This window comes from Astatotilapia calliptera, chromosome 20 (assembly GCF_900246225.1).
Source record: "Astatotilapia calliptera chromosome 20, fAstCal1.2, whole genome shotgun sequence".
NCBI classification, from domain to species: Eukaryota; Metazoa; Chordata; class Actinopteri; order Cichliformes; family Cichlidae; genus Astatotilapia; species Astatotilapia calliptera.
In genome coordinates this window covers 26125441-26150195 of record NC_039321.1, presented here as the reverse complement: position 1 = coordinate 26150195, position 24755 = coordinate 26125441, and the positions used below count along the sequence as shown (strand labels likewise).

The 24755-nt window shown below is 40.5% G+C and overlaps 1 protein-coding gene across 1 annotated transcript in view; it reads right to left on the bottom strand.

The window, feature by feature from the left end:
* Nucleotides 1-240: 240 nt before the first annotated feature.
* The window catches only part of pex14 (peroxisomal biogenesis factor 14), a 44707-nt gene continuing 20192 nt past the window's right edge, over nucleotides 241-24755 (bottom strand). The window contains exons 4-9 of the mRNA XM_026153687.1: nucleotides 19553-19675; nucleotides 17142-17227; nucleotides 15273-15375; nucleotides 11460-11557; nucleotides 6000-6091; nucleotides 241-2399 (exon numbers count right to left, since the gene is read on the bottom strand). Of these exons, the coding sequence (XP_026009472.1) occupies nucleotides 1919-2399; nucleotides 6000-6091; nucleotides 11460-11557; nucleotides 15273-15375; nucleotides 17142-17227; nucleotides 19553-19675 (983 nt within the window). The 3' untranslated portion in view covers nucleotides 241-1918. The remainder of the gene's footprint in view (nucleotides 2400-5999; nucleotides 6092-11459; nucleotides 11558-15272; nucleotides 15376-17141; nucleotides 17228-19552; nucleotides 19676-24755) is intronic.

Genomic DNA, 24755 nt, shown 5'->3' with positions numbered 1-24755 from the left:
AACATACAAAAATAATTGCTACCTGATCTGCAACTGAACATATTAATCCATTTAATCTCCCAGACTATTAAAAGCAGCAAAAATTGAAGACCTAAAGGGCAAGTTCTGTGTAACTTGAGCTTGATAACAATTTTGCAATAAGTATAATCTATAATTGTACAGTTGTTTTTTAATACTAAAGTGCAGCGAAGTGTGTTCTGCGTGCACTGATGGTTTTAAAATAAATATAGGAGATTCTTGTTGAGATAAATCAAATTTATTACAGTTAGAACTGCAGTGAAGACAGTGTTTATTCAGTAAGTTACAGGGAAAGGACCCGTCACTGAAACTACAGTGGTTCTGAGGCATACTGAGTACACGTACACACAAAAGGAAACAAAACAAAACAACCTTAACTGCAATGTTTCCTGTTAAGGTTAAGCTTAATGTCAATTCAAATCACTAAACATACAATCTGCAGGCCAGGACAGGATCTCAGAAATGTGCAGTGTCCCCTCCACCTTTTCTGTGTCCCAATGGAGGCCATGTGTTGGAAGTGGAAATGGCACAAGCTGATATCCCTTCTTCTCACTCATGGACTCTTCTTGTTAGCTAGAGACGGAGTGAGTAATTCAATAAGTCAAGTATTCATTTATTACTTTCCTTTTCAATCATGGGGCAATTTTCTTTTACTTCCCCCATCCACCTCCACACTGAGAAAGAAAAAGTGATACGAGTTCTGCAACTTCCATCTGTGGCAGCGCTCGTTGTCTTACTGCAGCTTAATTACAAAATATTGGTGCCGTTTTCTGTAAAGATTACTCACTGTAGGAGGCCCTACATAATTTGGACCGGAGGGTTTGTCACAGAAAATAATACAATGCAACTGGGCTTTCTGTATTAGATTTCCGCTTTTAGCCTCCTTGACATTTCAAGCTGCATGAACTAATACATCTGTTATTTGTTGATCATTTGATTATTAACATACTTCACAAACCAAATCAGCGGCCCTGCTGGAGACACAGATACAGCTCAGCAGACAGCCTTCGGTTTTTCTCCCGCAAACACGGCTCGCAAAGATGCACAATTCAGCCCACAGTGAAAAACGAAAGTGGGGGGAGAGAGAGAGAGGGAGAGAGAAAAAAAACATTTATCTTCCCCTCCTTTGAGCGTATGAGCACTCTGACACCGGCATGGAACAAAGCCCGTCATCACATTCTAATCTCGAATTTCAGGGGTTTTATTTCACCCAAATGCCACCCTGCTGGCCTTGTAAATTATTGACAGACTGACACCAATGCGAAAGGACACATAAAAGAGGCTAAAAGCTCCGGCCCTGGAAGAGCTTGTCCTCTCCTATTCCCATCAACAGTGAGACAAACTCTGCTAATGCTCCACTGGAACCTCACGGTAACACCGAGACTCAAGCACCACCTTATGATTCCTGACCCGCAGATGCGCTGTACAGCAGACATATTGTGTGCGGCGCTGCCTCTTTGGTCTGAGTCTTAGTACAATCACAAGGACACCGAGGCAAAGCTGAGGATTATCTGATCAAATCATGGAAATTAAAGGCAGTAAGTCACACATGGTTAGTACTGCACAAAGGCTGATAAAAGTCATTCTGATTTGACTGCTGCTTGTCACTTGTCCTTTCAAAGAAACATCACAACATAGTGCTTGGCTCGGGATACAGTCATTTAGTTTGAAGAAAAGTAAAATGTGGTAACCTGTGTGTCATCACACAGGTCTGGCTCTTCTTATACTTGCACTCCTACTCCTCCTTCTGCTCAACGTTATGATGTGACAAAAGCAAGTGGAAACTCACAAAAAAAAGAAAGAAAGCAAGAAAAACCTGTATGTGAGAGCAGCGAGAAACAAAGCTATCAGCAGGGATGAGAGGTGGTCTTCTGAAGTGTTTTTGTACTGTTATGTTGGTCTAATCGACTTCGCTCTCGTTGCTGGCACCTTCGGGCCGCCTCAGTTTGTCTACCTGTTCATTAATCTGTCCGTCCCCACCTCGCCGGTCCTCTGTCTGCATGCTTAGACCACCCTCCTCCTCCTCTTCTTCTTCTTCTTCTTCTTCTACATGGCTGACATCATCTTCATCTTCATCTTTCCTCTCCTCCTCTCCCTGCACCTCCATGCGAACCTGGTCGAGGGGCAGCGCTGTGCCCAGGCCCACGGTGCAAATATCTCCATTGATACCATGGGCTCCATCGGGCCCTCCCAGTGCATCCTGGGGGCTGTGGAGTCCATTTTTGACGGGGGAGGAGGTGGTGGACTCGTTGCTGAGAGGGGAGATGTCACTGCTGCTGTTGGTGTGGTTAATGGACGGTGTGCTAGATGCTGCAGGTGGCTTCAGGGGGATCTGCCATGAGGGGATCTTAGGAACAGAGGGAGTGGAGGGGAACTGTTTCCTGTAAAGGGTGACAGACAACAGTGTTGAACAGAATTAGGCCTGATTGCAACTTCATCACAAACCTCGCTGTGATCAAAAGACGTGAAAAGAGCTTTCCCACGATGTAAACAACCATATTTGGACATAATATGACCACAAAACCATGTATAACTTTCCAACCAAGCTCACGTCTCAACACTTTTTTGCATTTTAGCATGCAGCCGCACACTAACCACCCTATGTAATTCTCATAATTACAACAGAGAAAATGTTTTTTTCTCTTCCCCCCGAAACAGCCAGATGTTCATCACACCTGGTAAAGATGCTCTAAGATTTTTTAATTACACCCACTGCAGCTTTTAAGATCAAAAAGACAATGTTGAATGGGTTTCAGCACTTCTTGGTGCTTAAAAAAACAGTTTGGAGACGTTTTGGATCATTTGAACAGGAAAGGAACAAGTTTGGAGACAGATGGTGATACGGAGCCTTTATTTTGTAATTCAATCCTTTGCCAGAAAACTCATTGTGACAGTCAGGATGAAGTCAAGAAAGCAAATGACAAAGGGATTATTACTGATTAGAATGTATGAGGGGAAGAAAACAAGCTCAACTACACAGTACTGAGGCAATTTTCGTCCTCGCAGGTTTTCTGATGTACACTCTTACTTCAGGCTTCATTATAGACACTAATACATAATCATGCATGCTAATGGGCCTGACTGAGCTGGGCTGCGGCTGACTAGATTGCAGAACAAAGCTGAAAAGAAAGAGGGGACGTCTATCACCACGCTCACAGAAAAGGCCTTGCACATTTTTTTATTATTAACCATCACACTATAGGTACATCTAGACTTTGCAGTTAAGTAATTTTCAAAGTTTATAGCATTGCACAGTCTGTCCAACAGAGTAGCTCCAAGTCTATTGTTTATAATGCTGTCAGTGCTGAATGCAGCAGAGTGACATCACAGCTGACAAGACTGCGCTGCAGAGTGAAGCAACATCCTCTCAGTACTGGTAGCCGACTAGTTTTCAAATGACCTTGCTAAAGCATTATAATCATCAACTCTTTTCACAAAAAAGCAATATGAGCCATCGTATCGATGGTTTTACTCTGTATCAGTATAAATGTTGGCCTAAAAAGTCGGGTTCCATCTGGATTAGGAGATTTTCTCAGTTTTTACAATCTTATTTACTTTGTAAAAAATGAATATGATTTTTTTTATGAAGCTGCATCAGATCAACTGGAGTATATTAATGGTCACCTTTGTTACTAACACCAGTTGATGCCTGATGTATGTTAACTGGCCCACCCAAGTCACGAAATGTTATAATAAAGACTGATGTGATTATCGTGTGTTCTCTTGTTTTCTTATGTATTAGTACACAAACCTTCAGGTAATCTAAAGTAGTTTAGAACAAAGGTGTGAGTTCCAATTTTTTGTCTTAAAGAAAACAAACAAAAAAAATACTGCACAAGCCCATCAGGTTAGAACGCCACCTTGAAGCAGGCTCTCCAGTTTTTCTGTCACTGAACTGTGAAATCATCCCCTAGGGTCAGTCTGTCAGGGGTCTAATACAAGGTCATGAAGTGTCTGGGGGAGCACGCCTGGCGTGTTGTTCTGGCATAGAAACACAGATCTTGCATGTATCCCAAATGTGCAGCAGCGTTTGGGAGCAGTCAACTGCTGCTCAACGTGACAAACCTGTAGTAGATATCAGCTAAATTTACACCAGGCAGGTTTTAAAATTAAAAAGGTGTTAAAATTTTAGTTTTGGTAAGAGCTTTTGATTAGTGTGCAATGATTGCAAAAGAGCTTTTTAGTTGCACGCTTTCTGAGAGTGTAAACTCAGACCTCCAGGGACAAAATATGGACTTTGAGTTTCGGTCCACTAACATTAACAACCGTATCTCACAGCCTTACTCAGCAAACAGGCTTTAGTGATGTGATGACAACAGATCACTGTTCACTGAATGTAAATTTGTCAAGGTATGTTTAATAGTCACCAAATAACTGTCACGCTCAAAATTAATGTACAACATCTGCAAATATGATACAATTGCTGCTAGGTGTTGCATTAGAAATACACATTTAAAAATATATATTATAATGTGTCAGTAGCTTCTATTAACTCTACACAAACCAAAACAAGTTTCAATGAAATGAAATAACCAGGTGCAGGTGTAAACTTAAGGTGTTGGATAGGCAGTTTAAATTTGATTTAATGTGTGGTGTAAAAGACGTGACATCTAGGGCTGGGTATCGTCACTGATTTCTAGAATCGATTCGATTCTGATTCACAAGGTCCCGAAACGATTCGATTCAATTCGATTTGTATCTGGGAAATTTTGCCTCAGACAGTCAGAAATATTCTAATTAAGATCAGTACATTTACATTTTTTTGTATCTATAAAAAGGAAGCTGACACTCGCAAGACTTTATAAAAGGTGTGAGCATCACAGCAGAAGCCTTTGTGTCAAAGTAGCTGAAGATAAAACACAGAAAAACATGAAGGTGATTTTCCTGGCCTGGGATTTTATAAAAATACTCTGCAGTACATCAAAAACGAAAGAAAACCATTAATCAACATATGAACATTACCTCTGAAGTTACAGCGGTTTTAGTAGAGACACGGCGTTTTGCATTTTGCATAATTTTAAAAAGTTTCAATTTGTTCAGTAGCCCATTGAACAGCAGAAATTAGGTTTTCTTTTTGGAAGTAAGTAAAAGGGAAAAAAAACAGCGGCCGACAGCGCTGCAAATAACGGTAGATTTGAGCGTAACAAGCAAGCGAATAATACAGAAAACAGATTTTTAGACAGGAAACTGTTCTTGAAGTACAGAGAGAGCAAGAGAGAGAGAGCTGTGCATGACGTGTGATTTTATCATGTTGGAAGCAAAACAGCAAAAGTCAGAGGGAATCCATGACGATGTTTATGTGAAGCGTAGTTTGGATCTTCTTTTGCTGCTGGTTCGGTCAATATTGTTTGGAGAGAGATCAAACTAACAGCTTTAGAATCAGCGCAAAAAGGGCGTGAACACAAAGCGCGGACCCGCCGAAACATCAGAATCAGCGAGCTGTCGGCTTTCAGCCCCAACCGTGAGAAAGGCGACATCTCACTGATTCTGATCCGTCGGTGGGTCCGAGCTTTGTGTTTACATTTATGTGCAGAATCCGTGTTCCTGCTCTTATTCACTGTTTTAGCTGTTTGGTGGTTGTTGAAATTTTGTGAGGTTTCACCTGAGATTCTGGCATTTAGGGCAAAATAAATTTATATTAAAAAATCGATTCAGGATTTTAATGAATCGATATCACGTTATCTGAGCCAGAATCGATTTTAATCGATAAATCGATCATCAAAACCCACCCCTAGTGCTGTCAAAAATCACATCTGAATAAGAGCTACCACATGCTAACAAATGAGTTGTTTTATGAATCAAATTGCATATCATACTGATGGTGCTTTGTCCCAGTTTTACACCGTCACACAGTTCAAATGGACTGCATTAAGGAACTCAAATGTGCAAAAAAACACCAAGTCCTAAGCCTTTCAATGCACACACACACACGCGCACACCTGGCCTGTTTCATGTGACAGGGGTCGGGATAACTTTGTTACCTGCTGAGCAGTAAGCCCTTCAAAGAGATGATCTCAGCCTTCAGCTCTCCTACTGTTTGGCTGTCCAGGATGCGGCTCGTTGAGGACGAGGCCTGTAGGAAAAATACAAGTGAAACACGCACACACGAGCACTGTTCAGGGTTTCAGCACAATTGAGCTTTCTGTAGGACTTTCAACAGCTCCTCTATGATTGATTTCAACGATATGAGTTAATAAAAAAGGTTCTTAAAAAAAAAAAAAAAAGGCCGGCTGGTAAACAAACATGGTAGATGCAAATGCTAAAAGCCACATGTTTGTGTGTAGTCAGGTCATCCGTCACCATAACAACCTCACAACTGCCTACTGCCGGCGATGACAAAAAAGGACAAACAATCTCACTGTATCCACCTTTATGGCGTCAGAAAGTCCAGTGAGTGTGAATCATGCTGTTTTTACATAATTTTCCATACTATCTAGAAAAGATTAGGCCAGTGTGTTGTGTTTTGGATAATGACTATCTTGAACAATAGCCACATTCATGGAGGCAGACCAAAGCTTAGCAGTTTGTTTTGTCCTTTTTGTCTTTTATCAAAGGCGTGTGTAGCCATACACGGGCATTGGTGCAGCATGAAATGTTAAAGGGTATAATGGAAAAGTATTTGAATGGCAAATTGCTGCTGAAAATCTGTCTCTGCAGCAATTTTTTTTAAGGAACAAGCTGGACTTTGACTGAGACAGCTGTAAAATAGGGAGTTTTGATAAAGGCCTGGAATGATAAAACTACTAACTGAACAACAAACATGGAAATGAGGAAGAACCTGCAGGCCCTGCCTGCTTGCACCTGAAACCGATGTTTTCAGTGGGTTATGCATGTTAAAAAAAAGAAAAAAGGAAAAAAAGTGAGTCTTCAGAAGGCATCAAATAATGATTTACAAGGCAGGAGCGGGAAAACAAAACAAAAGACATTTGTTACACAGAAGTCCATAAATTTTTACACTGCCCTTCAAAACTATTCAAATAAAGCTACCTGAAAAGGAAATGTCATTCTTTGGAAGAACTGCGCACAGATGTACGTAGCCTGCGGCGAGACTCGATTATCTAACCATGAAAATGTTTTGCAAGGTGTTAAGTAGATAACTGCTAACCATTCTTAGTCTAGTCCTGCACACAAAATACAAACATGCGTGAGGATAAACTGGCAAGACCAGAGGGAGTAGAAGGAGCAGACAAGGGAAAAAGTGGGATAAAAGAAAAGTAAAAACTGTAATTAAGACTCTCCTGACTCACCAGAGGAAGCTTGTTAGGAAGCGTGGACCCCCTATCGAGGGGAGAGGGATAACTTGGACTCTTTCGCTTGTAATTAAATCTAAGAGAAATTAATTGAATCACATCTGAAAGGGATCAGACTCATTTACAGTGGATGGAAGGAGGCAGAGGAGGAGAAGTGAAGGGAGACAGAAAAGGAGGCGAGTGGGAAAGAGGGTTTTTTTTTTGAGGGGGGGGGCTCTTATCGCTCCTAAACCTTGCTGATAAGGAGTCGTGTTTTAGAGGTGGTGCATTGGAGGCCTGCTGAAGACACTCTTATTACAGCCGTCACCTCATTAGAACCATCTTAATCCCTCGCCTCCCCAAGGCACCCGTATAATAAGGCTGAATTCTGCTTCTCTCTCATTTTATGATGGGAAAAAAATTAATTGCTGTGTAGGCTGAGCTAAAAGATTTCCAAGGCGCAGAATCAACTGAAGAAAAAGGGCCGATTACTCCGAATAAGTGAATTGTAATGATTTCTATATACTTATGTCACATAACATTAGAAAAGAAGGCTTTAGAGCAGACTTGTTAACCACCAGCTACATACATAATATGCATTATCTACAGAGCAGCGCCATATAATATCTCACATCAAGGCTTGTCACACAACACTAACTCTGACATATGTCTTATTAAGTCTGAAGAAACCTAATTAAATGTTGGGCCAGGGCTGGATTTCAGCTCTGAGATACATTATGTCAGTATATATATATATACACACACACATTGTGTAAGAATCGTGTGTTAAGTGCACTGGGTGTTTGGATGGAGGCTGAGTGGTGGGGGTATCAGTGACTGCAGAGAATTGAAGTACGCCTCGCTTTAAAAGCCCCACCTGAAGTGCTGACACATGTCCAATAGACCGCACGACTGTGTCAGTTGTGATGTTTTAACAAACTGCTGATCAAAATATTTAACCGCTGCAATTTCTCAGCAGCTTTGATTACAAAAGCATCTTTTAAGAGACACTTCCAGCTCTTTCCAGCCATTACAGTGCAGAATCCGACCTGTGCGCTATTATACACCACGGCAGCCGTGGGTTTTTTTTGCCTATGTTATTCATTTTTAAATGTACTTTGATATATGTTGCTTTTGTTGAAATGCTTTTCTTATGCAAATGCATGCGTCCTTGTGTTTTGTTTTGAACTGTATACACTTATATACCATATTTACATATATATTTTGAGATTCGGATACTGACTCCTCTGTCACTATAAAGAGATGCATCCAAAATTAGATTTTGGTTCCTAGTATGGGGACATGGATTGGATACCTCTAGGTAAATAATTCATATTTTTAATTTTTTTTTCAGTTCACTTCATCAACACAAATACATGATTTGCTAAACTACTACCATAGCCTTGTATTCAGAGCTCCATTTCTAGAGTTTTGCTTTGTATGCTAAAACAAATCTTCAGAGCTATGCCTGTGCATCCCCTCCCCCCTCATGTTTGACTTTTACTGCACTTCCTGGTGTACAGGTGCAGGGCTCTGTGTGGCCTAAGGACTGGAGAACATAATTCTCCACTTGGCTCTTTAAATCGCAAAGAGCATTATGCATAAAAACAAACAACCAAAAAACAAATAAACCCAGCAACCAAAACCCAAATAACGCAAAGTCAATCTAGCAGGGAGGTGCCACCTATTAAATTATCAACCGCCTCTGTGCTGGATGGATGCGGTTTCTTTTACTGTGTAAATACTGCTCAAAGTAAAGATTTCCTCTAACTGGTTTAAAAGCCGTGTAACTAATGTGTCTCGGGTGGATGCGTGCGTGTGATGGGGTCTGCTGGTTAACTAAGTGCTTCAGGAAAAAGAGGGGGAAAAAAGAAAAATATATATTACAAGCAAAGAAAAAAAAAAAGACCAAATCTAGCAGCACCCAAGGATGGCAGCGCATCTGGCTAAATGAAGATAAATGCCTGTGGACCATTAGCAACAAGATAAGATCTTTAACAAGCCTTGTTTAAGAGTGTCTGAAGGCAAATTAATTCACAGTTATTCCGCCGGCAGACAGTGTGTTTTCTTGTAACACATGTATATTTATGATGGAATTAGCTTCAAAAGGAACTCCCCAGAGGAGTGTTTTTGAGTGGAAACACTGGTACAGTGCAATTGATTTCACTCTATTTATGCACTTTCCTACTGGCAGTTCGTCTTACGCAAGCCAAAGAGACGGTTTCTAATCTTCTATGTAGTATCCACTAATAAAGAGAGCCATCAGTGAGTTGAGACAGCAGGGCAAACACAGTTAACAGGCAGATTTGTAATGATAATAGAGCAGAAATAGACTTGGCTGTTTAACATCAGGGATGAATCATCCTGAGGCAAATCTATGCTTAACAGCAGAAGTAGAATAGAACAGCATGTCTTTACAGGATCATTTTAACGGAGAGAAAAGTGAAAAAGAGGGAAACTGTCCCAGGCTTTCAAGCCTGGAAATGTGCAGAATCAGCCTATGTTGTGTGTGTGTGTGTGCGAGAGTATTTAAACTCACTTCCATAATGAGGTCCCCAGTTTAGGGACAGTAGACGCGCTCCGCAATTGAGCGGTTTCAGACTACGAGAAATGTTTACTTAGCAGCTGAGGAAACAGAAGTCTCCATGTGTTTTGGGTTAAAGGCACATTTCCGCGTTGAGAGGTATAATTGCTAAGCGTGGCGCGCTTTGAGCAGTGTGGTGAAGCAAACCCTGAAAGCCACAAACGGTGAATGATAAGTAGCTCCCCAGCTCCAACATGTGTTTCTCATCAAAAATGCCGGACCTGAAAACAATTTTCCAATTTCCCCCCCGCGGCCTGAGACAACAGAGGGGCCTCGTGCCGACTCGCAGGGAAAATTTAAGATCAACACTATAACTATAAAGCAGAGTTTATGATTTGTTTAATGGGTGTTTTGATGGGAAATATACTTTTTATACACTACTGCTGTCCAACAAGGCACTCATAGCAAATGAAGGGGACACTTTTTAATCCAATCTGTGATTTAGAGATAAATAAAATAAATAACACTGCTTTGTGCCGGAAGAAACTCATTGTTTAAACGGGGCCTCCTGTACGCTATCTTAGATAGTTCTGTTTCAGCTCAGCGTGGGATCAAATCAGATCACAGGTCCCATCATACATGCTGATTTAGTCCATCAATGTGTTCGTTCTACGCTACACAGAGACAATGTGCAGCTCAGATCCTGAAAGAACAAAAAAGAGCTCTGAGTCTTCAGTTTTTGATGAACCCCGTCCAGGGAAGTTATCCATATTTTTCCTCCTTGTTTGTGCCGAAGCAGATGTGTCCACATATGTTTTCCTGCCATATCCAGATGCTTCAGTTACACACCCATGTGCTTAACAAGCTGTGGACATAAAACATTGTCTAAGATTGTCTCTTCCAAGGCAATTTTTAGAGCCCAGAGATCATAAAGCAATTTATGAGCGCCGTTATAAAAAGCAAGCAACATTTCATCCCTGCACATAAGTTTTAGAACAATCACTCAGTCCGATTCTCCTAAACACTTACAATTCTGAGGAGATTATGGACAGCGACTATAAAAATCAAGGCAAAGAGGAACGATATGGTTAAAGATTATGGTCCCATGATGAGCTGCACCTTATTTTTTTGTAGCTTGTGTTCTGATGATATACAGTATAATAAGGCTGTCTGTCTTGGGTAGTTATGACTCAAAGATTTTAGTACACAGAGGCCTCGAGAAAACCTCCTCCCTCTCCTCATCAATCTGGAGATTTTGAGCTGCAACCTCACGTTTACCGAGCTCTTCTGCAATTCCAAAGTTACTGCCCGTCTAGCTTTCCTCAAAAACATCAATCACAAAATAACGGACCTTTAAAAAGGTGTCCAAACTGCAGCGTGGCCTCGCTTACTGTCAGCACCGCAAAGTTGTTTCATTACACCGATGTTAGTCCACAATAAACATGTAATGAATAAAAACTTTCATGCTTTAATGAATGGACAGATTAAGATTTAACTTAGTTTAATTCTAAACTGGCCACAGCTTTATGTAGTACGTGTTCTAAAAGCTGACCAGTAAAACCGGCAAAAGAGGAACACGACGCTATCAGGTACAACGCCAGATTTCTACCTCAGTATTGGTGGTCTTCTAACAAATTGCTGGGGCTGTCAAGTGAAGGATACAGAGTTCCTGATAAACTGCTACCCACCTGTGATGCAGCTAGTTCCTGGGAGAGGTCCTGGATTTTCTGCTGCTGCTGGACCAGCACCTCCTGGATAGAGAGCAGGGTCTGCTGCAGCTGGCTGACTGTGAAGAACAAGCAGAGTAAGAGATGACAAAGTGATTCAAGTTAGTCTTTTAAAAAAGAAAGAAAGAAAAAAAAAGACGCGCAGCTTTATGTTTTATGATGAAGTTATTTAATTGATACAAAACAACTGTTTTCTTTCCACAATGACAGAACCGATGAGACTCGAGTCACTGATCAAAGCGGCCCTCTGAGAATTGTAATCAAAGCTAATACCGGGTAACTTTAGTCGCAGCTTTTTGGTCCGAGGCGTCGGGGGTAGATAGTGGGAAGGAGGGGGCACATAGGATGGAGGTATTAATCTCTAGTGTCTGAACTTAAATCAAATAACAGTCTCTAACCTTCCATTATCCACCCAGACACTGCCTTCTAATGCATCTTTAAATCCTCAAACGATCAACAAAAGAAAAAAACAAGGCTCTCATTTGGGAGGAGGCTGCCAGACAAAATGTCCCCCCTAATCCTAATAAATATTGTTCTTTTTCCATTGACTTTGAAGATTGAATTAGTTCAAGTGTTGGTGTTGGAGGAAGGTGTATGATTTCAAATAACACCAGGCACAGTTTGTTGTCCCTGCTTCCAGTCACGCGTGTATTACCAAACAATGCATTAAGTTTCCCCGAGCTGATTATATTACAGAAAACCAATAAACATTCATATAAATCATGGGCGTGTAAAGTGTTAAATCAAGCCTAATAGGATTAACATCAACAGATATTGTGGCGGTCCACTGCTGAGGTTGTCAGGCCAATGGTTAAAAGCCTGTGCTGCAGCCGGCTGGACGGGATGTAAAGAACCCCTGCTCTCACATTAACCCAGGCCAGGACAAAAGACAGAGCGCCTAGCTTTGGAGCTGGGCTTCTTTTGAAAAACCAGCACAGACAAAATATTTGATCTTTCAAAGACACTAATATCTTGCAGTGACACCTGTGTTTAAATGGGTGGAGTTGTATCAATATAGGTGGGGTGCTTAAACGTTTGATCTTTTCAAGCTTTCTACAGAATACGAGTTCGAGCAGGACTGCCGGTTGGGGCTGGAGACTTTTGTGCAAACAGTTTCAGTTTTTCAGTGAGTTTTGTAATCCAGAGTGCGACCAACCTTTCTAAAGACGGCAATAAAATTAAATGGTATGGCAACCCGTGCTTAAAAAGGTGTTACTATGACGGGGTGTGCACTTTAAACCGAGAGCTGCCCTATTAGTCTGCGATTCCACCTTACCACAAAACAGCTTATCCAGATGTGTGGGTCACTCTGCCAGCCTGTAATGCTGCGCCTCCCGAATTACCAACGCCACTGCATTTTCAGCCGTCCGCAGCTAAACTCTTTTTAATGTCTCTCCAGAAAGTTGACTCTTTTGTACGGCTTAGACTCGTATTCCCAGTTATCACAGATATGAAGCCAGGAATATTAATAAAGTCAATGACTTTGGCCAGGCATGAATCAGAAGGAGGCTGTAGCTGCGATGTGTGCGTGTGTGCATGCATTTGTGTTAGAGAGAATCAGAGGCAAGATGATGTGTGGTGCTTGCAGCTGCTGTGAGAGGGATGCACATTGTGCATTCAGTAAATTATTCAGTAAATACCTCAATATAATGTACACTACATATGTCCAGGCCTGTCTCTGTCTTTAATGGCCAGCTGGTCACCAATATGGCTCCCACCAACAAAGAGTGCCCAAACAGCCGCACAATTCCATTACAGCCTGGGCGCGCTGAAGTAGTTCCAAGATCCATTCATTAATTGTCTGTGTGAAGTTGTAGGCAAATCATAATGGGAGTCAAGGCCCTTACTCTTGAGCTGAGGCTGGCGAGAGAGACTAATGTAGTCCCCATTCAAAAGGATACATCACCTCATTGCGCCTGGCACTAGAGAAACACATGAACTTTAACAAAAGGAGGTTCGAGCAATTGGCAGCGGCGAGGCAGTCGGTCGCTATTACTCAGTGCAGAGAGGAGCGAGAGGGAGAGGAAGACAAAGAGAAAGCAGGGGGAGAAAACTCTCAGTGTAATTGCAACCCCTCTCCCCAACTGTTAACTACAACAGTCATTAACTACAATAGCAGTGTGGCTACTGCAGTCATAGCAAATTAGTTCCCTCTATTGACTGAAGAAAAGACCTGTGTTTTTTTTCTCTCCCTTTAGAGTCTCACCTTCACACTGGGAGAGGGGAAAAAAATAAACTTTTACTGAGAAATCCTGTCTTTGGTAGCAAACAAAACAGGGTTTGCAAGTTGGCAAATCTCCAATCAGTGATAAGTAGAGCAAGAATGGGCAGTGAAGTAGCCAGAGGAAATGTGTTTGCATAGTTGGGAGAAAATTACCATAAAAGAACATATATTTGTTAATCAGATTCAGGGCGGCACACCTTGCACGCGATCCTACACAATTGCAGCCCTCCACCTACCTTTGCCAGCCAGAAAACAATAGCATGGGTGTGACTGGATAAAATGATAACAGCCATATTTTTATCTGCACTACGTTGGTCCGTGACAGAAGCCATAAACTCAGATTCTCGATTTGTTTTCATTTGGAGATGACGGGAAAATCAAACAAAGGATGTCTGTATTTAAAATAATCAGATCGTATTTATAATCAAGTTCAGCCCCTCTTTGTCTCTCAGGCTAAAAAAAAAAAAATCTACATAAACACAGGTCTCTCACTATAGAGCCTGAAAAACAAGTGAGAGACGTAAACAATTTACTAATAGATTAATAATATAAGGTTTACACCTGTTTTACAAATGAAATATGAATTTTAAAAAATTCATTAAGGCCTACCAAATAACATTTGAGACAAAGCTTACCTAAACAGTGCGACTTTCTTTTAAGAAGTGGCATTAATGTTTCATTTAATACCCTATAACCTTGCATGTTTTAGAACTCCGGAACATTTGGTTTAATTTAAAGAATCTGAAAAGGCACCTTGGAAATAAAATGCCTTTTAATTATTATCATTAACACAAAACAAACAATACGGTGTGCCAGAGCCACCTGTCTGAAATGGGGATTGGTAGCTTTCCGGTGAAAAACACACTCTAGTTTAACACTACTGCTAACGAGACCAAAGTTTCTCAGAGTGCCTCTCTCATTTACGCCTCCCTGGATTTTTAATTATACTGACGAAGAGCACGGAAAGCATCTCTCTCCCCGCTTCTTTCTCTCCCTCCACGTCTGACAGCCAGGTTGAGATTCCTCACCTGTCCAACATGGGAGCCGCACCTGTCACCATGCACTTAATCACACCAGGCCCAGCGCTGAGCCCAGACGCCACACAGTGCCACTGCGACTCGTGCACATCATGCACACAAACACAAACAGACACATACACGCGCACACAAAATTAAAATGAACTTTATGCCCACCTATGGGGAAGAGGGTGGATGATGATGATGGTGGCGATGGAGGTTTGGATGGGGGTGAGGTTGGTGCAGGGCGGAAGGGTGGGGGAGAGATGGATGGAAGGGGGGAGTGAGACGGGATGGGTGGGGTGGAAGAAAAGTTGTCATTTCCCAACTCCTCATTAATATTCCGAGGTTAAGAGCTTTTCAGCGAAACGTAATTAATTGAGCCCGAGCCTGACAGTAAACAAGCAATTTCAAATTAAAGCGAAATGACAGCGGCGTCATTTGTTAAAAACGCGCAGGGCCCCCGATTTTGGCGACAGATAAATGAGGGAAAATGTTAAGGAGGGAGAAAGTGATGAAGATATTAATCTTCACCTGTCTGTGTCAGCGTGCCACTCATTGCCGCAATGTTGCTTTCCATCCTCTGCAGATGCTCCTTGTCCTCTCGGCTTCCCATAATGAGGGGAAGGATGTATTTCTGCAATTAAAAGCATGGCACAATATTACACTTCTCTCTAGTGGATAGGGGGAGAAAGATGAGGAAAAGACAGGGCCACCTAGACGTGGCAGTCCAGGGTCAATGGCATTGTTTTATTGGACTTGTGCGTCACTGTCTAAAGTGCATGATTAGGTGAAAAGATTTCTAGAGCGGATGATAAAATAGGTGTGTACACACGTTCGTATTGAAACCATTAGTGGGTAAGAAAATCAACAACTGTGATAACAGATTAGTCATTTTAAATATAGAGCAGAAAAGTCAAAAACCTGCTGCTTTTCTAAGCAAAAAGCTGCAAACCCAAAAGCATATTTTCAACATTATAAAAAGAATGAAACTGTGAAAAGGACAGTAAAAGCAAGAGACCAGCCTACAGGGAAAAACATGGTGGTGAACACTGAAAATAGTCTTCCAAAACCAAAAACAATGTCACTCTGTTTATCATCTCTGCCACGAAATAAACAAAACTCTACCAAATGATATGTATATCTGACAGCCAAATGAGGATGTTTGCTGCCCAGTGAGAGGGTTACCCAGACGAGCAGTTTGTGAGCATCTCGCTCAGTCCTTTTCATGTATGTTTCATATAAAGCTAATGTCCGCACATACATTTAGGGAACCACTGAACTGCCTTAAAATTATCTGTATATCTGTGTTTGTTTATTTGCTCTTAAGGCTGAGTAACTGCCAGTTTACAGCTCTCTGCCGGGTTTTCTCTCCAGCTCAGGTGGCAGGCAGCCACACCAGTGCAAGTAATAAACACTTTTTAGAGAAAAAGATTAAATGGGTGTCAACACGAGGTAATTAATAAGTGGGTTGCTGAGAGTGTGGTGTTTACAAGGTGCACCATAACATAAATAAAGTATGGGCACAAGCCTGGACATATGGTGCGACTGGCGCTACACTAGTGACATGACAGCAACCTGTGCCGTCCCACCAGGGAATCCCACCTCCCAGGTGACCGGTGGCTGGCCAACACTGCAGCATGTGGGAAACAGTGGACTGGTACAGTCTGTGAATGTGCATGTGCAGCTTTATGAAAAGCTCTGTAATGAAAAAGGAAATAATAGGACATAACAGCACTAAAGGAAAGCAAGTGCATCTGACATGGTCAGCAGGGCAATATGTACATACATGATACCTGCTCCCCTTCTCTCTCCTCCATACACAAAGGAGAATGGGCTGTCACCTAGTCCAAGAGCTACTGCTAAAGCTCCTGTCCTCCTTTAAAACAAGAGTAATGGCTTCCACATGCCACTCAGACTACTACTAACAACTACTATGGGATTAATGTCAGCAGGGACAAGGGGCCTCCTGAGCTCTTGTTCAAGGGCTGCTAAGCCTGATAAAAAATAAAATAAAATAAAAAGAACGGTGAATACTTTTAGACTGTAGAATGTCAAAAAAATAAATGAAAAAAGTAGTTGTGTGTGGTGTCAGCAGATGTTTTTAAAGCAAAAAAATATCTATTTGAGGGGAGGAGAAAATGTGCTCAGATGACATCATGCTTTGACGTAAAGCAGGGTAGCTTTAATAACAAGACCAAAGTGCTGTTACATAGTGCAGAGGCGTCTTCTATTCTAGCACCGTAGTTCATCATAAACTAACGCTAACCAATTTTAATGTGATATAAGGGAGAGGCAGTGCAGACAGATGTCAGGATGTGGCATATTAACAGCACAACAATTGGTCACATTAAAACAAATAAATCAGTGATGAAACAGACAAAATGAGGTCGTGTAACTTGCCTTGTAAAGCTGATAAAAACAGAATGTGATACCCCCCATAATGATGGCAAGGGCACCATAGTCCCTCCACCTGCAGCCCGTTGGACCTGGACATAGAAGAAAGATTAAACATTAAGCTTTTGACATTAATATGCATATGCACTACTTTGCATGAGAGTGCTAGTTCAACTTATTTATATAGCCCCAAATCACAGCAACAGTGTCCTCAAGGTGCTTTATACTGTTGTAAGGTAAAGATCCTATAATAATAATAATAATAATAATAATAATAATAATAATAATAATAATAATAATAATAATACAGAGAAAACCCCAAACGACCCCCTATGAGCAAGCACTCTTGGTGACAGTGGGAAAGAAAAACTCCCTTTTAGCAGGAAGAAACCTCGGGCAAAGCCAGACTCAGGGAGTGGCAGCCACCCGCCGTGACTGGCTGGGAGTGAGGGGAGGAAGTCGGGATACAAGACAAGACACAAAAACTTGAAATGCAGCATTAAAAGTATTGCATAATTTCTTTTAAGAATGCTGACTGACCTTTGCACGATTAAACATTTAATATAACTCAACTAGCACTTCTTTCCATTAACAACCCCTGTGGTAAGTCTAGAGCACTTGCCTGTCATTGCAAATAACACATTGTCCTTGGCGTTGTTTTAGCGGGACAGCCACAGCAGCTCTGATTAGTGGTACTACAGCTTATTCTATAGCTCCTGATTACAGCTGAGACTGTAGTGCCACTGATTTTAAAAGGGTCATTGATCTTCAAGTATCCTTTTCTCAGAATCCCATTTTCCAGTTCTTTTCCATGTAGCGCCCTCATGAAGACACGCATATACAGGAGAAACAGCCCAGAAGTGCAAAACTAAGAAAGTCGTGGCATTCACAGGTCATTTTATGACCATGCTAACACAATTAGGTCAAATGAAAAACACTTTTTGTTCAGTAATCAAAGATTACGCAAGTTGTGTATTGGTAATCACAAGTGTGTTCACTTTTGTTGCATTTCATTTTTGCTTAAAGCTTTGTATTTTGCAAAATATTTTGGTTTTGGTAAAACAGTTGACATTTAATTGATATTGAACAGGACTGTACTCACCTCTCTTGTGTGTATGACATAATAATGAACCCTGTTTAAGCAGAACATCTGAACCATAAGGGTTAAGCCTACAGAAATAAACATGCACTCTTTATTGTGCTTTTCTATTAAAGGCTACCATTGTCTTCCAATGGTAGCCTTTCAGGTGGGGGTGACAGGGGCAGATACAGTGTTTATATATAAACCTTCAAAACTAAACAGAAAGGTAAGAGAGAGTGTATTTGTGCTTTTAGAAGTCGCTGTCTTGCTGAATGACAGATAATGTGAAAGTGTGTCATTGTGCAAGCTGTCATCTGGGTAGGCCAACTGTCTGTCAAAGTGGAAATTCCCCTCTTAAGAGGAGAAGCATTCAACTGAAAATGTCACTAAACAACAAACAAGTCTTGAGGAAATATATGAGTTTTTCTTTATTTACTCTGGTGGGGCCAAAATGAATAGGAAATTATTAGAGGCTAGGCCACTGAAGCACACCATTGATATTCTATTACAGGTCTGATTTCACCTAATGGGTTATGTGGTACATGTTTACTGGCTTGAAGTAAGTAAACCAGATTGATTTTGTGCCTTAGCACTTGTGTGATTTTTACATGCAAATAAAATGAGAGACCCGCTGTCATACAGGACTACATGGTATATTTCCAAGGTGAATGCTACTTTATTCTCCATCTCAAGGGCACATTTCATTGCTTTTGCAGCACACTGCAATGATCCTGTAACCTTTCCTATCGAAAATTTTGAATCAATCTCCAACATCAAGAGCTGCGAGTCTTCCTAACTACATGGCCATCCCATCAACATCACATTCATTACAAAACATGAGATGCTGGGGGAGTCAAGGACAGTGTGGTAATAAATGAGGGTGGAATACATCTGGAATCATTGTCATATGGGTTAAGCATTACGCGGACTTCATTCTGCATTGGTAAATCAGTGGACAGCACTCATAACCTCCTGAGGTAATAAAGATACAGGTTGTGGTGTGGGGTCTCGCCAGGAGGAACCCCTTGAAACAGAATGGCAAGAGACTTCATAAGCTTGTGCTCATATTTCCTGTGTCTAAATCCACAGTGCAGGAAATATATGTCGTATGCTACGTATAACCGTAATACTTGTAAAGAGCGAGGTATATGAGGAGCTACAGATAATTTAAACTAAACAGGGTTAACAAAAGTAAGAGGGAAGCTCTCTAACAACACATCTGCAAAGCACAAGGATCTCTGTTCAGTCTCAAATCTTTAAGTCTCAAACTATTTCTGTAGGGCATGCATGCATTTGCAGGTGCTAAAAAAGTTGAAAAAATGATATATGTACTCACTGAGCGGTGCAGGAGGGAGCTGAGCTGCATGGAGTGGATGTGCGGGCCCTGCAGGGACCAGAGGCAGTGCTTCTGTGGAGCCAGAACGCTGGATGGCCAACTCTACTTCTTCATCTGTCAGGCCTGTAATGAAGACACACACTTATAAGGCATTCGCAAAAATGTTCCCTTAATGGGAAAAACCAAATGGCTCTTTGGCTATCATAATGTATGCTTAAATACTTCCCAAGCCCCCCACAAATCTTTCAAGTAGAATTTAGAGAAAGTATGTCAAATCTCATTCAATTTCACAAAGACTCTTTCTCAAAAATGTATTTTCATTTCATAATTCGGAAATTCCAGCGAGAGTTTTTGATTCAGGGACATCCATCAAAGGAAGAGAGTGCGGAAAGGTTCACACAGTGAAATCTGAAACTCTGCTAGCCTATTAACTGCCACCAAAGGCAAAGAAAATAAGAGTCTGTCTACTTCTCCAGTTATATTTCCCATGTGGAGATTTCATACACCCCAGACAGTGAAAATGCATTATTTTAATTTCTTCATTGTAATGTAAATGTATTACATAATTTTGCAAATGCCAATATAATTTAATCTTCAGATCTTTTTAATGATTTTAGTGATGATTAAATTGCAAAGGGCTCCCCGATGGAGAATCAGAGGGGAGGAGGAAAAAAAATCTAATATGAACATCTCCTTTTGTGGCAAGAAAGGATTTTATTTCAGCCACCATATGCTGCCATTGCTGTGGGTCTCATCTTTTAATGAGCATCTTACTCTAAACAAAGAAAATAATTATAACTTTTGATGAAACATGCTGGGGAAAAAACAAAAAAAAAACAAAACACATTTATAGCAGAACAAGTAAGAGAAAGCTGAAGACAAAAAACCAAAACTGGAACATATTGTAGTTCTTAGATGGAGAAAAGCACCTTATAATGAAGACGCAACACAATTTACATTAGAATATTTTATACTTCTCCAAGATTTTAGCCATTACTTCCTTCTGTAATTTCACTTACTTAATGATAGATAATCAGATTTGTAAAAGAGTCTTTTACTTAAACTATTCCCTCAGGATTTAGTTTCTCACACGCGCTGCCTAATGCTTCCTCCATCTTTTCAGAGATATTGAGAGAACGGAAAGTGTTCGTATGCAGTATTTCAAGTGACTGCTTCACGTTTTCATTAACAGAACAGTATCTGCACAGAGATATAACAGTTCTTCTACTGACCTCCAGAGTGGCCTATACGAGACAGCATACAATAACCTCCATGTGGATTGAAAGTTTTATGAGAAGTCAAATGTAAAGCAGAAAGTTTCAGTTCTGAAGGTGGACAAGATGTGATTTAAAACAAACAAAAAGGAAAAGAGAAACAAGTCCTCCCATTTGAATACCTGTTTAAGTGTTTAACTGTGAAGCAAATCTGAATTCACACTTGAGCATGTACCCGCAGGCCAAAAGAATAACAAATCCTGTGATAATCTAGCAGAAAGCTTATGCCAAGAGAGGTCCCTCCAGTCACCTATTTAAAGGCTCAAAGGAATGGCCATGAAAATTGTTGAATAATTGAAGGCAAATATTGGCCAGCCTGTAGCAGAGCAGGTCCTGAGTGCCAGGAAGTGGTGAGCGCCATGCGCTGAGTTTGTGCAGTCAGACTGCACTGTCAAATAAGCAATAATGTGTCCCTGGACTCCTGTTTCATCTGACCGCAGCAGACTACATGGTGACAGACTATTGAGTGAGACATGCGATGATCTCAGTTTCACCAAATAAGACAAGATATATTAAAACAAAAGAAAAGAGACAAAAAAAAAAAAGGAAATTTCCCTTCACCTTGAAATTTAAGGTCTTTAAAAAGGAAACAAAAAACTACATTTAGGCTGCTGTTGAGACCAATATATGTACATGTTAATAGCTCTTCACATCTTTGATGTTGTTTACGCAGCAAATGAAAGGTTTTTGTTTTTTACCCAACATCAAAATAAAATACCTGGAAATTCCAAAAGCTGATTTCCTGTGAAATTACAGCTTGCTAAGTTGTGTTTGAGGCTCTGATCTGTTTATTGCCGTGGGGGAAGACAACAGCAAACAAAAGAGCCCTCAGATCCCAAAGAAAAAGGAACAAGGTGAAAGTGAGTTTTACATATAAAAGGAAAAGACAAAAAAGGGATTGTGAAATTTATTATGGGTTCCAAAACCTGTGGAATGACCCCTGGACCCCCATTTCAGATCGACCTGTGGGGAGATGAATTTTTTAAGACATAAATTACACCTAATGACGACACCATAAAAAACAACAATAATGGAAAGCTATTCTGTATTTCATTATACTGTATTATTTGGTGCACCTGATACACGCAGTGCCTGTTTATGAGTCACCGTATTAGCAGATGCTCTGCCAAAGCATTTGCTTTGACCTTGCCATTCTCATTGGGGCATGAAATTACGGTGCTGGCACCTCGATATTACAGCTATAAATACTGTAAACTGCATATCTGGGCTACGTTTTCTATTGTCTTTCAACATAAACCTGATCGGTATTTATTTAAAGGAAAACCCATTGCTCGTCAGGTTATTTACAGCTCTATTTTCACTGGCTCATATTCTCTGGGTATTTTTTAAGGGCAAAGAGGCAGCAGGGCGCTAGCATTAAATCTATTTCTCCAATTCTGGCACTTCTGGACTTTATGGGTCAAGACCTAGCCTGGACAGCCAATTATAAGAATTGCTTACTAAAATATTTTGTGTGGTAAAAGGTGAATGCCTTTTTCGCTGTCCTCCAAGGCCTGAACTATGAAGTTGCCCTTGAGTGAAAATTACTTACATTTTGAATATTATGGGAAAAAAAATGCAAGCCAGGGGTCATAAATAGATGGAGGTCAATGGGTTATTAAGGAGAGGTTCAAACTGTTTCCCAAGCTATACTGCCGAGGGAGATTCTACATGTCATTTGGTTCTGTTCAACAGCTTGAACATTGCCCCTAAATAATGACCATTCTCATAGAGTATTCATTTATGTATTAAAAAAGGGGACTCTGCTCTCATTTCCCTGCTTTATCGCCTTGTAGTGATGACAAAGTGGGCAAGGCCTAGGCTAGGTGGCGCCGTGGAGTAATTTATAACCACATCAATCCCTTTACCTTCCATGCAGGCCTTGGACATTGTCATTTTTGTCCGAGAGGTGAGTCACATAACCCCACTTACAAACAGCATCCTATTAATATCTGGGATGATGAACCTTACTCTTACCTCCATAGCAGGTATGGTAATAGACCAAAAGCCTACCTCTGTTTCCCCTGACCCTCCATCAGTGGCCCACTTCTCAGGGTGAAATCTCTTAGGGTTATTTATTCAACTTAATAACAACTGAGACGTTATTAAAAAATAAATAAATAAATAAAAACAGTCACGCCATCATTTATATCTCACCAACTCCGAATGCCCTGTACCCGTTTCACATGCTGAAATTACCTGTACTGCAGCAAGTATGTACACTCCCTGTGTTTACTTTCCAAAACAAATTACCTTCGGTTTGTCAAACTAGGAGCGGCTGGGTGATGTCACCTTAGGTCCCACGGTCAAAGTGACACACTGAGAACTGGAAAATGTTGTTGACTTTGTCCTGAGAATTTGATTTTTTTTGGTAATTATGTGTGTAACTGCTAATTGTCTGGGTTAAATGGTGGTGCCAAAGTGGAGGCCCAATGCTCTTTAGTTGCTGCATCTGTTAATTGAAGAAGACATAGATGGCACAATTCACTAGATGAGAGTCTAGCGCATTATATTTCACTCAAACACAATAAAATTTACTTGATCTTGGCAGTCAACGACTAAGGCAAAATTGCTTCAAGATTGCGGTATGACAGTTTAAAATGCAATTCATTTCCTCACTCCTCTGTAAAAGACAGGGAAAAAAAGCATCTCTGGGTTTAAATCTTGATTTATATTACATCAAAGTGACAAAGTTTCAATATTTCAGCCAGCTTATTCAACTTCAAGGACTCTAGAAGGGCAGCTTGAAATATTGGACTGCATAATTGCCAATTCATACCCTGAAATTGACAGTTGAAGGAAAACAGAAAATTATATTTTTCAATGAATATTGAAATAAACCACACTATTAGGCTCTCTTTGGAAAAAACAGACATGTAACCAGAGAGGCATCCTTCAGTGCAGATTAGGGCACAAATGCGCTGGGAAATAATATGCACGACTGAGATTATTGTGTAAAGATTCTGCAACATGCAATCAAAGTGGGCCCTATTTTCCCCTTCATCAGCTGTCCAGCGTAAGTACTGGCAGCAAGAGGAAACCAATTTAAATTCCACTCTACCAGGAGATGGTATTGTTTCATTTTATGTGTGCTTTGACATTTCTGGCTGTTAATATAGAGTAAAATCCAGAAGTATTTACATAAATATGACATTAAACTGTATTAGAAATTAAGACTGACACATTTGCTGTGGTGACTGTGGGAGAAGGAGGATGATGATTGAGTTTCTTTGTCAAAAGGTTGAAAGGACAATACATGCTGGGTACAGGAGCATGCAAAAGTCTGAGCACTGGCCTGCTGCCGCCTGTATAAAAGCTTATTGTGGCTCAGCAAGCAGTCACCAATGAACAAGATTACTAATCTGATTCAGTTTACCAACGAGTTTTATGGGAGGAAAATGGAAAGTTTCAAAATCAAATTCTTGTCAGTATTGATGTCGATGCTTCTGAGAAGATGAACAAAGGCTAAAAGATATTTTGTACTGATACTTCATTTTATTTTGTTACTATGAATGTAACCCAGAAGTGCAATTCATACAATAATTTATGAATTAACACAAACACCGGCACGATAAAGTTATTTTGTTTAAATTCCCACAAAGAAATATTTCAATCAGGAAATGTGGTATACTGATGAAAAAGGTCTGACAGGTGATTCATCACTTAAAGTACACTTTACTTTTATTTTTAGCAGTCAGCTAAGATTAGTTCCTTACTAAGCGGCATTGCGGTGCAATATCTGGGTTTGATGCGCAGCTTAAAAAAAGCCTTTTCCTGATATAATTTCCTGTAATATGATCAACGTCGATTTCTAAGACAAAAAAAATTACTGTACTTAAATAAAATCACAAAAACACAAAGCAACTGATTTAATAAAGCACGATAGTAACAGTAGAGCTTTTTTCCTGAAACAGGAGAAATCTTAAAGC